At 36.7% G+C, this 16,052-nt stretch overlaps 2 protein-coding genes across 4 annotated transcripts in view; one reads left to right on the top strand and one right to left on the bottom strand.

The window, feature by feature from the left end:
* The window catches only part of LOC136025178 (uncharacterized), a 57,062-nt gene that overhangs the window by 37,883 nt on the left and 3,127 nt on the right, over window positions 1-16,052 (top strand). The window contains exons 11-13 of the mRNA XM_065700950.1: window positions 2,205-2,366; window positions 11,386-11,474; window positions 13,528-13,629. Coding sequence (XP_065557022.1) covers window positions 2,205-2,366; window positions 11,386-11,474; window positions 13,528-13,629 — 353 coding nt within the window. The remainder of the gene's footprint in view (window positions 1-2,204; window positions 2,367-11,385; window positions 11,475-13,527; window positions 13,630-16,052) is intronic.
* LOC136025179 (uncharacterized) overlaps window positions 2,739-16,052 on the bottom strand; it is a 187,732-nt gene continuing 174,418 nt past the window's right edge. For 2 of the 3 annotated variants that reach the window (XM_065700956.1, XM_065700957.1), the window contains one exon: window positions 8,843-9,170. Coding sequence is in view for 1 of the 3 variants with exons in the window: in XM_065700957.1 (XP_065557029.1) it covers window positions 9,117-9,170 (54 nt within the window). In the remaining 2 variants the exon portion in view is untranslated. Of the gene's footprint in view, window positions 2,854-8,842; window positions 9,171-16,052 lie in introns of those variants that run through there. The other variant, XR_010617034.1, reaches the window with a different exon arrangement.

Here is a 16,052-nt window from a genome sequence, read left to right as displayed (position 1 = left end):
TGAAGAAAATTGGCTAAAACCCTTTTTATTTATCTATTGTAAGTTTATGGGAATGCGAGATTGATCCTTTTGTTCTGAGTAAGTGCCATTATGCTAGCCATAGATTGATGATTTGACAAGCTATTATTTTAGAAAACGTCTACATGAACATTGCCACTTAGGCTCTAGGGGCTGGTGACGATGGCCCCGGGCCAGTGTTCTTGGGTGATGAAACAGCACTAAGACATACGCCTTTTTAAAGACTTGTTTAAAGGTTATTTATTTCATTAACCGTGGTTAAAACAAAATTAAAAAACAATCTTAATTTTACTAAATTCCTTTTTATTTTAACTTTACCGACATCAGCCTTATAGTCATTTACTTTCGGTTTAACTCTTCGAAATGTTAAAGGGAACGCTTTGATCCAGCTATATAATCTTTGTGGTGCTGGCAAGTATTGCTTCCTATGTGAGGCGCTATGAAAGGCTCTTCAATTTCTACGCTCTTACTCTTCTTTTCCTCTTCTCCTGCCCTTTCTCTCCTTTTTCTATCTTTACGCGCTCTTCAATTGTTTTTAAATATCCTTCAATCTCTTATTTGCTTTGATGCAATTGTTTCCTGCTAATGAAATGTTATTTTCTATTTACACATTCCTTGTTTGTCAGTGTCTATCTCCGCGTTAACAACCGGAAGGAGTGGATACGCTAGACATTTTTCTTCTCGTGGCTGAGGGTAGAGGAGGTGACCTTCAGATTGAGGACCCCTTGAAGTGTTAAGTACAAAGAACCGAAATTCAGCATAGTTTTTTGGTCTTTACGCAGGACGTCAACTTTTGTTGATAGAGGAGCATCACGAATTGGTAATTGCTTAAAACCATGCTGTAGGAGGTCCCAGGGGCTTCTTGAAGTCTCGTCGGTAACCAGCTTAAGCACCCTGGAAGTGTAGATCCCTGTTCTGCACTGGTATTAAAGAATATTGAAAAACAATTTAAATTTGTCAGGAAAGAGAAGGGTTCTATATAAGGATTTTGTAGATGATAGATAACGTGAAAACCAGAGCAAATCAAGAAAAATAGAGAGGGGATTAAACTTAATTAAAGGGATGCGTAAAGGAGGCTATGGATAACATTATTGATGATTTTTAAGATCCAGTTAGATGGCGTAATAATTAAGTATTGAATCAACGTTTTCAGAAAAATGGTGGATACGAAACTACAGATAAGGTATTCAATATAGATTCAGATCATAATAAAAAAAGTATGATTTTCAATAAATGGGAAGCACAGAGTGACTTTAAGGAAATATTAATTAAGCCCGAATATATGAGAGGGGTTGTTATAGAGGGAGTAGTAAATTCTATAGCAATATGGTATTTATTAGGGCAACAGATTCTGTAGATATATTTTTAGATAAGACAGTCTAGGGAAAGGTCGGGTTGACTGGATTGTTCACGCTTCGATTAGTAATTGAGATGTGTCTAAGTTAGTAGACCCTTTTAGTCATCAGCTTATGGATTATAAAAACGAATTTGATTCAACTGATAGATTCACATATGACTTGCCAGTAAAGAAAGTTTACATGAATAGTGCTATATATGAAACTAATATTGCCATAGTTAAGCTACGAGGCAAGGCTAGTAGCGAGTTTGGTGCGGAATAAGGCGTAAAGGAGTAATGCATTCTAATTATATTTAATGGGGATTCTTTTGATGGATCTTGCCCTACGGTTAGAAAAAAAACTATTCTGAAAATATGGGTCGGTGTCGCTGTCTAGGTCTATAAAAAAAGAAGGATGAAGTTTGCTAGGAATTGCACTGTGAATGATAGGCTACCAAAGATGCACCTTTTTTGGAAGCTAGGAAGGGCCAAACGAAAAGATCGATGTCCTCGAATGGATTGGGTGAGGAGATTCAAATAGAACGGGATTTTAATATGAGAGAGTAAAGAGTGAAGTTCTGATTATAGCTTAGTGGATGGAGAGTGTTTGCAGTCATCTTTTTCCCCAGGTGGCTTTAAGCTACAATTGGTTGTTAGTGGAAGCTTTAGTTGTTGTAGTTGGCAATTGGTTTTAAGGAACAGAAGAAGACGAGATTTGTTTTTTCTTTTTCCTTAGATTCTGGTATTGAGTAGTTTATGCTGGTGCGAGTTTATATTGGTATTGCGGAACAAATCCTCCTAGTATGAGTTTACGGATTTTGAGTCTTATTGATTTTTTTTCTTATAATAGACCCAATTAGTGCATGTCAAGCGTTGGTTCGGCTATTTTTCGAATGTGAGATGAGTGCAAAACAAGAAGAACGGAAAACTGACGATATTTTAGATGGGAAAGTGCTCATAACACGGGAAGATTCCCAGAACACACTAGATCCAGAGGAAATGGTGAAACAGCGTAAGATATCTATTTACTTTTTCTATTATTTTAATTTCTAGTTTAGCTGCAAACAGGTGAGGGAGGGGAGGGGGGGTTTAATTATTTTGAAATGCTGTGAAAATCTGAAATTTGGGCTTGAAAAAGATGTTTTTTTTTTTTATTTGAATTTTCAGTATTCTACTCGTGAGTTCCTTAATTACTTATGCACAGGGAAGGGTAGTGATAATTCCCCCGTCTATTTATTGTAGTGTTTAGTAAGTTGAAGCATAATTAACCATAAAATGAATACCCTCTTGAAAATTATAGTGAACCATGCTGAAATGTATTAAATTGGAATTAATGCTAAAAAAAATTATATCTACTCACTGAAAATCTTTTGAAGATCTTTCCAGCAAAACCTACCCCGATTTGGCACAATCAAAACCATAACTGTACCGCAAACTTTCCTCTATTTTACAACATGTTGCCTCTCTTGTCTGACATAACGCACAAGGGAACCGTGCTCCTAGATACATAAATGAATCAGTGCAAGAAATAGCAGAAGTACCAATAAAAAGAGAAACTGGGTAACTACAGTTAAACGCTAAAAATTCACATTTCGAACTACCAATTTGTAGATAAGTACTAGAAAAGCCATGCAAGAGCCTATCAAAAGAGCTTCGCGCGTTCTTCTAATAGACAATACATCGTCAGCATACGCGAGATACGTTATATCCACCCGATTAAGAAACGAAGGGGACAAAAGGCCATCAAAAACATCGGCAATAGCCGACTTAAATATACTGGGCTATAGCACGCTCCCTTGGCAGACCCCACTTTTTATCTGAATCAGAGACTCAGCTTTGAATCCCATTTACCAAAATTGATAGAATCACAATACCGATAAAGTAACCTAGCAAATACACTTTGATTAATTCCCACTTAATCAAAGAAGCAATTGCATGATGGTGATTCACAGAATCGAAAGCCTTCGAAATATCAACTGTACAAAGGAACACTCAATCATTCTTGTATTGTGCGTCAATAAGGATCTTAGACAGGATTCGATGGGCATGTTGACAACCAAGACCCTTCGAGAAAACGATTTGGTTTGCATCGCAATCTTCAACAGAGGTAATGGGCAATATTACATGCTCAAACACTTTGCTTGCATTACAAGCAGCTGCGATTGACCTATGTGATTCACAAAGAGCTGCAGATTTACCTCTCTTTAGCATAGACGCTAAATGGCCAATTAGAAAACCATTTGGGACGATTCGATTGCATAAAATTGTTTGAAAAATCATCTGGAGAGGAGAATGAAGTTCATTCTGTGCTCTAACGAGGTGTACGGAGCAGACACTTTCACTGCCGGGTGAGGACAAAGGTTTAAACCTCAGTAAAGCTTGTTAGATGTTTGTAATTGTAACAGCAGGGATATGTGATTACGTGAATCAAGCGGGCAGTAGTGAATGAACACAAGCAGATAATTTTGCACTGATTGAAGGATTATTATCAGAGAAAGTGTCCTTATAATATTCTTCCCGTGCACTAAGTGAGAGATTGGAAGGTGATTGGGGGTACGAACTCTCTTCAGGCTTATGAACTCGGTGCCATGATTTCTATGAACTAGAGAACTGAAAATTTTATTTCAGATGAAACCTACGGAGTTCTTTTTTGTAGTTACGCTTTGTCCTGTACTTTAGGTCAAAAGTGGTACCACTACGGGCTCTTCCGTAGGCAATCCAGATGCGCAGCGAAAGCTTGACATGCTGCCTAGCCTTCACAAGATCCGGAAAGAGAGAGAGAGATCAACCTGGCTTCTTTGAACCAACTCGGACCCTTTTGAGTGGAATTGCAGAGGCTTCAGCTCTTCATAGAGAATGTAGAACTTGCTCATAATGCAAATTAAGATCAAGCTTCGATGCCGAGTGGCTCACTCCGACTGCTTGGAGATGGAATGGCACTTTAATAAGAGAAAATAATGTAATCACAGCTACCGAAAACAGAGCGTTGTCACACTTCGACCAGATCCTTTTGTTGTACCAATTCGATTTCTTCTTTGGTATATCAAGTAGAGGGGTGGGCTTAAACGCAATTGGCTGGTAATCACTGTAGGTCTCGGATTTAAGGACTACGATAGGGCAAACAACAGGACTACGATTGAGCAAACAACATAAATCTAAATCAGTTATAGCACTAGTATTTTGAGTGTACGTAAAGTCTTTGCTTTTGTTGCAGATCATATAGGCAGGAGGGAGGCAATTTAGGAAAATGTCGCTACGTGCTCCAGGGAGGCGTGGATCACAGTTCAAATCACCGCAAACAATCCAGGGCTTATTTGTACAGCACGTAGCCCGAAGGAGCTTTGAGATATCGTCACAAACTTCAGAGAATCGGGTCAAAAAAACAGCCATGTGGTATTCAGTGGGCATATACATATTCAGAAGAACGATCCCTACATTAATAGGACTATAACTCTATCCATAGAAGAGATCAGTTTTGTCTTCAAAGCCCTTTTTATGGCACTTGGTATTAACCAAGTAACACATAGCGATCGCAAATTCTGTTGGTCTGTCGGTCTGTCTGTCCTGGTTTTGCTAGTTCAGGCACTTCCAGATAGGCTAGGACGATGAAATGTGACAGGTGTATCAGGGACCAGACCAGATTAAATTAAAAATAGTCATTTCCCAGATTCGACCATCGAAGGGGGGGTGGGGGTGAAGGGACAGTTAATTCGGAAAAATTAGAAAAAATGAGGTATTTTTAACTTACGAACGGGTAATCGGATCTTAATGAAATTTGATATTTAGAAAGATATTGTGTCTCAGAGCTCTTATTGTAAATACCGAAAGGATCTGGTGAGATTGTGGGGGGGGGTTGGAGGGGGAAACCTAAAATCTCGGGAAACGCTTAGAATGGAGAGATCGGGATGAAACTTGGTGGGTAGAGTAAGCAAATGCCGTAGAGACGTGATTGAAGTAACCGGACTTCTGCTCTCTTTTGGGGAGTTAGGAGGGGTCCAGTGCTTTGGCGAGTTTGGTGCTTCTGGACGCGCTAGGACGATGCAAATTGGTAGGCGTGTCAGGGACCTGCACAAATTGACTTGATAAAGTCGTTTTCCCCGATTCAACCATCTAGGGGGCTTAAGGGAGAGGAAAAACTAGAAAAATGTGGTGTTTTTTAACTTACGAGTGGGTAATCGGATCTTAATGAATTTTGATAATTAGAAGGATCTCGTGTTTTAGAGCTGTTATCTTAAATCCCGACCGGCATTAAGTCTCTGATTTTCCCTTTAAATCAATCCATTGATTCTTAGAATTTTGCTAGCTCATGTCATATGAGCTCTTGCCTCTCGGTTCTTCCGGCCTCGTCACAAGTGCCATATGAGCTCTTAGTTCTTGTTGTAAATATAGTCAGACCATCAGGGGCGCCCTCTCATCTTCTTAGCTGTAACAAGAAATACTTCGTGGAGGATGGATCTTCGAAGAAAATTTAGATTACCTTTTGTCAAGTGGTGCTTCTGAATACAAATGGTGTCATATTAACTTAACAAACCGTCAATTACAGTGTCCTTGTCCTTGATGTCGTTAATATTTAACGAAAGAATAGATAACTGGGCGAGAGAGGGAGTTAGGCTCGTCATTTCTGGTTCTTCATTGCTTTTTGCAAAACAAGGCATTTGAATCTGAAGCTGAGGTGGTCCTTACCACTGCTTGCGGATTTAAGGCTGTTGGAACAAGGCGCATTCTTAGAGCAAGAATGGGCACCACTACACCTCGTGCATTTCTGTAACTTAATGCAACTTGTAGAAATGTGATTAAAGCTCGGACATCTGAACCGTCGGCGAGGTACTGGTTTGTACTCAAGAACATGATAGAATTCATAATCGACAGTCAGCTCGGCTTTCAATGCCTTCTCAAGATCTAATCTACTCTTGAAAGCAAGTTTGATTGTGGTGGACTCACTGATCCGATTTGCGGCAGTAATGCTGGGGTTACAGTTAGCAATAACTTCAGTGTCTAGATCGGCACGGTAATTTCGGATAAGCCCAAGGTATACATTTGGAATAATTTGCCTGAGTGCTGGGCTGGAATAATACAGCTGCTTCATCACACAATTGCTGGGCAACTTCAGCGGTACTTAGGTGCACTCTCAGTTTGTCTTTGGAAGGGACAACTTTACGAATAGCTGCTTTCTTAGCAACTGTGTCCAGAGTGACTTTTCGGTTTAATGAGCTGTCACATTCCTGGTGGTAAGTTTTTGAGAACTACGAGACAATTGCTTTCGTCACTACTCGAATCAGATGGAGCTTTTAATGGTGGGAAATCATATGATTCCATATCATCAGTTACAACGGCCAGGGAGCGCTTAATCATGCGTTTATTCTCTGCAATGGCATACTATACGTGGTTGTGGGGACTGGAGGAACTTCTGCCAGGTGAATGATGACGTAGACTTGAATTTGCACGTTGTGCTTACGGCAATCTTTGAATATCTCAAGTATTTTATCAATAGCGGCATCAGCGGTACGGCTTTTAACATTGGGCTGACCGGAAGCACACTTTTCATAGGGAGACTGCTTTTGTGGCTCTTAACACTGCTAGATCAAAGAATGCTGCGGCTTGACGCTTGAGAATCCCACCGTCAATCTCTTTTTGGAGATTGGACTGTAAGAAATTCTGCACTGGGCAGTGTATAGCATTTTGCAATACTGACAATCTCGAATAGTCAAAAGTCTTTCAAATTCTTTTTCAGCAGCTAAAATTTATATTAACTCATCGATTTCAACTTCTGAAGCTGCTAGATTCATCGCTAACGTTAGAGAATGGTTGTTATATTTTGCGAGGAATTTGAGCATGTAAAAATATCACAATATTTTGATTCCAATAGTTAGTATCAGCAACACTGCATAGAAAAAAATTCTCACGTTTATGAATGACACATGCAGAAAAATACAAATTCTGGGCAAAATATTAACACTTGTAGCTGTTTTTTTGTCTTTTATATTTTCAGTTTCTGTTTATAAATGATATTGGAAGTATGGCGTTTCTTTCAGGTTCCCTTTTTTGTGTCGATTGTTTTTAATATGATGTAAACTGAAGTTTGTTTTACTATTTAAATAGTAGGGTAAATTTTAATTTCGTTCTTTGAATAATAGACTGCATTTCGCTTGCTATAGAAGAAGAGGAATTTAGAAATAAGGAAATAAAATTATATTTTTTTTATATCCAATCAGTAAAGAAATAGATGTTGCTGCATTTTAGAACATAATTTTAGAACATAAAGGTCTCAAGATGTGCACAAAGTCTATCATTAATTAACTTTTCAATTATACGACTTAATAGGGGCAAAACTGAAATGAGTCTGTAAATTGACACACTTGTCCTCTCATCTCCCTTAAACAATGGAATCACATCTGCTGTCTTAAAAACAATCAGGGAATATGCCATCTTTAAAGCAGGAGTTAATGAATCCCACAAAATCTTCCAAAATTGTTGGTAAAATGTATTTTTTTTACCTTTAGATTTAATTTATTACCTTCAGATGAATTTGAATTCTTACTACGAACAATATTATCCACCTCAGTATAATTTGTTGGCCTTAAGTAATGTGAAAGATCAATACCTGCTGGTAAAAACCTCTCAAAATTTATATCCTCTGGTGGCTGAATATTCGATGATAGGTTTGACCCAATATTTGAAAAATATTTGTTAAACACTTTGGAAGTTTTTACAGCTTCCACCAAAAGATTATCTTCTCCATCTTTAATAACGTAAGACTTACCATCCTAGGGGTCACCAACTACGCTTTTAATAATTTACCATGTCTTCTTTGTGGAACCTTAAATTTTTTTAAACTTATAATGATAATAATTTGGCTTTGTATCTCTTACAGCACAATTTAAAACATTTCTATACTTTTAGTAAAATGAAATAGATTCTTCACTTTTTTCAATATGCATACGCTTAAATAAAAATTTCGATGACGAATATAAAGTACTAAATTCTTATTTACTCATGGTTTTCTAGGAGCATCTTTACGACTTAAATGATGTGTACTTAACAGTACAATACTCCTCAAAAGAATTTTTAGCTGCTGATTACAAAGACCCATTTTTTGATTAGGGTCTTCATTGCTGTTAACAATAGTAGACCAGTCAAACTGTGGAATCAGTGACTTAAAACTAGAAAGTGTTTTAGCATTTATAATAATTGAGGGATCATTTTGTTTTTCTGCACCCATTAGGTGTGGTTTGGAGGTGTGGTTTGGACTTACTCCGTGAATAGGACCCAAAAACAGCACAATGATCAGATACATCATTTACAAGGACATGTGGTTTCCGAGTTTGAAGGTTGAAAAAATATTATCTATAAGGGATATACTAGTACTAGCTACGCGCGTAGGTATATTAATTCCTGGACACAGTCCAAAAGACCAAAGACTATTCATAAAACTTAAAACCTGTGGATCACCAATCTCAAATTCCATTAAATCAACATTAAAATCTCCAGCAAGGTAACATGGGTTTGTATTAATTTGGGGTCGATCTAGCAGGGACAACAAACACTCATGGAGTTCTCTAAATGTTGAAGAGGGAGGTTGATAACATATTGCCACCAATATAATAGAACTTCCGTTCAATAATTCAATAACTGAACTTTCAATCATTTCTCTATAAACATAAAGAGATTCATCTCTAATTCGGGACGGCAAATTTTTACTCACATATGCTCCTAATATCTGCCTAGAAAGCCTAGGCTTTGATAAACAGTTGAAACCAGAAATTTACAATAATGAATTACTAGTAGGGGTCTGCCAAATTTCAGTTAAGGTGATCACCTGAAAAATAAATTTGTTAACCAACTCCGATACAAATTGAAAGCTCCAATTTAAATCCTGGCAATTAAAAGAAAGAATACAAAAAATCATCTTTTTCCCATGGCACAAATTATCTAAATAAACTGAGAAACAATACTTCGAATTAAAAAAAAAAAAAACACTCAACATTCATCCCATTATACCAACGTAAAACATCGGTAAATTTCTCCCCAAACTAAATCGACCTTTGTTTCAAATCTTCAAGAAAATTAAAGGGCTGAGCATCAGAAGCACTAGATAAACTTACTTATCGCAACGAGTGGAAGCTAGGCAAATGAATTATCACTTCCATAAGGCATAAACATCAATTGAATAAACTTATCTTCTTAGGTATTTTCTATAAACACAATAATTAATATTCCAACACAAACAAAATAACAAAAAAGGAAAAAACAGACTCCGATCTCAAATACAGTAATCACTGCACTGAGGTTGCGAAAACATCTTCTTCTATAGCTTCTGCTTTACTTTCATCACCATTACAAATAAACACAAAATCTTCATACCCTAACATTCTAAAAAAACTAAAACAGAAATAATAAATATATCTGACTATATAATAACCAAAATTCTTAACCACGATCTGTTAACGAATTTGCTTCATACCATGGAACTTTAGTTACATTATTATCCTGTTTAACACAAAGGATTGGGGGTAGTACTTGAGGCATCCAAAATTCTTTGCCTCTCAACTAGAAGGCGTCTTATCCCGAGAAACTTTATGCCTATTGGGCGGAAACGAGGGGAAACATCATCGCTAATAAATATGGAGCTATAAGCACCAAATATTCTACCTTTCAACAGTTTAGCATTTTTTTAATATCATCAACCGCATTTGACAATCCTTTACTTTAATGTTAACAAACTGAGTTGTGCAGAATACCACAACAAAGTCCCACGGGCCTAAATGAGTAACAGATAATCCATCAGCCAGCACATTACGGAGCATTAGATACTTCCACGTTATTACAAATTCGGCCTATTTTCATCCAAAAGGGATTGATTAGCTAAAAGCTTCAATTGTTTATCATAACCTTGTACTTTCTTTTCCACTAGATTCATTTTTATTTCGATGGATGTCAGCTCCCTAACTAATAGCTGTACATCCGCATGACACTTAGCCTGTTGCTTTTCTAAGCTATTCACACGGTTTCTAGAATTGTCAATATATTGTCAGCATTAGTCTTGTTGCATGTTTCAGTAACATCCTCAACAGATTGGACCGTAGAATTCATTATTGCACTAATTTGGCTGTCACCCTCTCTTGCCTGCTTACGATCTTTCTTCCCGCGCTTGCCTTTCTTGTTCTTAGACTCCTGTTTACCATCCATAACTAATGGAATCAACAAATGAAATCACAGTAATGCTTGCCTCTTAACGAGTCTTATTACCCACGAAGCTCAATCGTGCATTAATGCTGCTGTTATTAGGACACGGCTAACACCCTTAATACTGGAAAATTCTTAAGTGTAGATACCAAATCAATATCAAGATTATTTGATAATCCATTGCTATATTTATTCACTTGCTAAATTCAATCTTACGCAATAGCGGCGAAAGCAAAAAGATTGGTAAGACAAGTTTACTCATTGAATGTGTGAACTGAACTCAATTGATAATAGATCATATCTTTAATAATGATGCCAAAATTTGAGTTTATCGTCACTTACCACTGTAATAATTTTGTCAGAAGCCGTTCTTTCTTTTGAGGGCAACGTGTATGTTGCGTATTTCCTAATTTTACTGGAAGTTTTCCGTCTGTATCTCTCCAAAACTCAAATATTCTGAGATACAGCCAGGCTTGATTAGAATTTTGTTTGGAGGGGGGGGGGCAAAAATCTTCGCAAAATACATACAAAATTAGTTTAAATATATTTGTGTTAGTTTTCTTCGGGTCCGACAAAAATTTTGGGAATTAAGTTTCAAACCCAGTACCCTCTCTAGATACCACCTTGAGTCACTGTAGTTATTAGCCCAATTGTATCAGCCGGAGGAGGCCTATGATATGCCTTAGAGACTTCTTTGGTATTTATTGTTTTCCGTTTTATGTACAACTTATTAACTTTAAACCTCAGAATTGTCTTTTGCATGGAATATGCTATGATTTTGGATGGCTAAATTTAAGATTGACTGTTTACTCTGTAAATTTTAATGTATTTTTTTCTTTGTTATTTAGTTTTGCACAAAGCTGGTCGGCATATGGAGGATACTATGGTTGCAGCATATATAGCGCTTATACTTGGATACCTGATGATAAATTCAATAGTAAGTGTTCTTCAAACCAAGCTTGTGTTTAGCGTTAATACTGCTAGTAGGCTTCTAGTAATATTGTTTTTTTTGGTTCTTTTTTTTACCAACCATATAGTAAAAATTAAACTCTTCAAATGGATTCCTGATTTGCAAAAAAATTGCTGATCCACTAAGACATTTCAACCTGTCATCGCATTGATCCTTTTTTCATTTCTATACTTATGTCTGTTTGGAATATCAGGAGTTATTCACCTCAGTGATTCCATGAGAAGCTAGGAAAATGTGGCAAATGTAGCAAAATCTTTCATCTGTCCATTTTGCCTGCTTATGTCAATTCAAAGAGCATTTTTTTTTTTTTTTTTTTACTAAAAAGCCATTGAGTGTCAATTGAACTTTAGCTAGGAAAAATAAGTGAAAGGCTCACAGGAGTTATTTTGGGTCTTATCACAATGAGTTGTTAATTCGATTCTGCATTTATGCATATATTTCTTACCTTTTAGGTATATTAGAAATAAAAAAAAAAGTTATTTTGCTTTTTGATAAATATTGTCTCTTCGTTGCCGTGTACAATTTCAATGTGGCTACATTCACTTATATAATATGATACTAAAGTTGGTACACATAAAGCTACTACTAAAGCTGGTTCTACATATTATGGTACTCTTGTTTTGGAGGCACACTCCTCCAAAGCAGGAAGAATAGGCATGTTTTCAAATTAAAAACTGTTTAAAGTGATCAAATATAATTGTAAAAATTTAATGAATAAACTTAAATAATTATTATTAGTTCTTAATACACCTTACTCTCTAATAAGGTTATGTACGTAAATTCATGCATATATTAAAACCTAATACCATAGTATGCTGTGTTTGGCCACTAATGACCCTACAGGTAATTAGTGGCCAAATACAGCCACTATTTGACCTTTGGAAAGGGGGAACATCCCCAAAATATCAAGTGATTTTGATGAAAAAAAGTGCGATCAGATTCACATGTTTGAGAAACCAGAGTTTTCAAGTTAATGTGTCGTTCATTTTTGTTTTATTGGGGAGGAGTGATGGAACCGAACCAATGGTCCTAGAAGATCGGGTGGGAACCATTTCGAAACGAAATTGGAAGATCTAGTGCTCTTTTTAAGTGAACAAAAAATGGAGGGCAATTAACACCCCTCCAACGCCGCTTTTTTCCCGAAGACATTTGATCAAAGTTTTGAAATAGCCATTGGGTTCAGCATAGTTGAAAGGTCCCATAACTTTGCCTCTTGTGATGACTTGATCCCCCACAGCCTCCGGGGTAATTTGAGTATTGTTTACATATAGTATTTCTTATTGGGAAATATAGGGAAATTTTTTGGTGGAGAAGGAGACTTTCCACGGGGAGGCATTTCCTGGGGAAGGGAAGTTTTCAGTGGTGATTCTCCAGGAAAACTTTTACATGGGGGGAGGGGAATTTCCCCTCCCCGGTATTAAATGAAAAAAGATTTTTTAAACGAAAGTAAGGAGCAACATGAAAACAACACGAACAGAAACTATTCGGTATGGGGGGGGACTCCCCTTCCTCATCCAACGCTCTATACACTAAAGTTTGGTTTTGTGTCCCGATTTTGTATCTCGGTCGTGAAACACGTTCAATTTGAGTGAGAAGTATTTTTTAAAGAATTTCTAGGATTAGTCCCCTTTCTGTATGGAATAATTTCTATTCGTTTTAAATTTTAAGGTTGCTCCTTACTTTTAGGTGAAGTATATTTTTTTCCAATGCAGGCTGGCTCAAAGAAATAAAAAATTAATTCACCAATCGTCCAAAAATCATTAAACTAGAGATAAAATCACTAAAAGTAAAAATATATAGAAATCTTCTTTAATGAACAAACCGGCAAAATAAAATTTAGTAGAGGTGCTTAAATTTAATACACAGCACGCGACACAACACAATATAACACCTGTTATATAAAGCGAGATGAACCAAAAAAAACGTATTGCCATTTTTACTTGTTTTGACTTATTTCAGACAATTTTGGGCTCAGTGCTGTCAAGCTTGTTCGTTGTTTTTACTTTTCTTTGTATTTTAGGAACATACAAATGTGATACGTGAGATGTTGCCCGACAAAAATTTTCAGAATTTGCTGACAATTCTTAAAAAATTCTTCAAATTCGTGAACCTTACTTCAAATGTAAGTACCTTCTCGTTCTATTAACATCTATTTCAAAGCGCCTGGCATCTCTCTTCTCGCAAATTCATAATTTATTTCGTGATAGTTCATTTTGATCTGCTGAAAATGGTATCTGGGGCCTGACGCGATACAATTTATAGTTGTCAGCAAAAAAATACCTGCATTCTGTGGTGGCGCAGTGGGTTTAATCTGATCAGTGGCGACATGGGTAAGTGGTGGCCTATGGTGGTGAGAGGGTATTACGGGATCGAGAGTTCGAACCTGGCTTTAGCTGCGCCCTGCTGGGCCGACGCAAGGCTTTTAGTAGTCAAGAAGTGTCTTTAGTCTGAATTACCCTTACTCCACATGTATATACCTTAGTTCTGTTCTAGTATGGATGATGGACTATCTAGCAACAAATGAAATGACGTCATTTTTATACAATTCTGAATAAGGGTTATGCCAGCTTTGCCTCTCAGTGAGACTATCTGTCTTGGCTCTACTCCGATTAGCCAGGGTTCTGAAGTTTTTCATCACCTCCATCAGTTTGATTTTAATTCAATACACAGATCATACATTTCGTAGGACACGCAAAATTAATTTAAAGGGGAATTTTGATGGTGTATTTCTTTGATAAGAAAATTGGGTTTTTAACTCTTTTTGTTAACTTATCTAATTTATAACTAATGAATACTAAATATAGACCAAGTGATGATTGATAATGTCCTTTGTTGCAACGCTATAATGAAAATTAGCTGACTAGAGGCTTTCTTAGGTTAGTGTGATGGATAAATATAGAAAAAGTTGTCAGATTTTTCATGGAAATTATTTCACGTTGAAGATGCTTTTTTTTATTGTATTGGCTTAATACCATGGAACTTCAGTTACATTATTATCCTGTTTAACACAAAGAATTGGGGGTACCACTTGAGGCATCCAACATTCTTTGTCTCTCTCAACTAGAAGGCGTCTTATCCCCAGAAATTTTATGCCTATTGGGCGGAAACGAGGGATATATTCACAGGGTTCACACGGCAACTATGCCGTGTTCATTTAACACGACGGAAAAGTATCACCGCCTTTCTTCTCAATGAAACAGAATATGGCAGTGTGGCTAAAAAAATATACTTGTCTCAGTTCTAAGTCTTGCCATTTTTTATGGCGTCAAGAATACGCTCCGTTTAAATTTTAAGCATCCTTAAGAAGGAATTGGCTATATCTGGGGGTGCAATGGGGAAATGAGACAAAATCTCACCACCAGATAAGAGTAAATCCAAATCGAAACGAATTTGATCATCAATACATTGTTTTAAACAAAGGATCCAAATCTGAGCTCAAAACAAATGTGGCTCAAGAAATAAGTTTACAGTTAAAAAAAAAATGGGAAAGTTTGATATTGGGCTTCTTTAAGGCAGGCCACGTTGTCATTATGTCAACTCTCTTTTAAATATGCAGCCTCAGCTGTGTAAGGATCCATTTTGGCTTTTATTACTCGGACAATTACCGCTGGAATTGTGGCGATACTTCTTTCCAGGGGAGCTAGAGATCGGGATTTTTTGGTGCGGCAGCATTTAAAACGAGGAAATCAACCTGGTCATCTTCTCTAGAACTGAAGTTTCTCCTTGTTCCCATTAAGCCTGATTTTAGACATTATAATATTATGACTAAGTGCATTCCCGTGCGAAAGGATCAATTTCGCAAACTGCACTTTATTTTGATGTGATTTAGGTCAACCCTCTCCCCCCCCCCCCAAAAAAAAAAACACTGAAGAAACCATTTCATATGAAAAATTTAACGGTTAAAATGGTAAAAATATTAGGAATTGAGGGGAGAAGACAAAGCCTCCACCTCTCTTCTTGTTTATTTACTTGATTCAGTATATTCAAGACCGCCCAGCTGCAAGTAAAATTTTTAAGAACTACATTTATTTCTACTTTCTTAACTGAAAATAATGCTAAAGTGTACATTGAAAGGATGAACTCCTAGAATCTAAATGTACTCATGATAATAATACTTTGGAATCTGAATTTGGCCTAACATGAAAAATATTGAGCTGGAATTGCCTCTGGCCAACTGGAGGAATCATGGGTTTGAATATGATCTGGGCTCAAATTCACTTATGTCGTCAAGTTCATATTTTTATTTTAGAGGAAGTGTGTATGAATCGATTGATCTACTACAAGGTTTTGCTGCAAAAAAAAACTGGCTTTTTTTGTGTATAACCGCTATCTGAAAACAGATATCTGACGAGACACGTGACCAGGGATGATACTCTAGCAAGACTTGTAGGTGAATGTAGCTTTAGTTTTATTTTTTACCACCAATGTGCTAACATAAAGCATTGATTTGAATTTGTATCATACTGTATACAGTATCTGTGGTAAAGATCCTTTGTTTTTCTAGTTAAATAGGTACGAGCTCCTATATTTGAACATTCTTTTAAC

Source organism: Artemia franciscana, chromosome 3, assembly GCF_032884065.1.
Source record: "Artemia franciscana chromosome 3, ASM3288406v1, whole genome shotgun sequence".
NCBI lineage: Eukaryota > Metazoa > Arthropoda > Branchiopoda > Anostraca > Artemiidae > Artemia > Artemia franciscana.
This window is presented reverse-complemented; position numbering and strand designations above follow the sequence as displayed.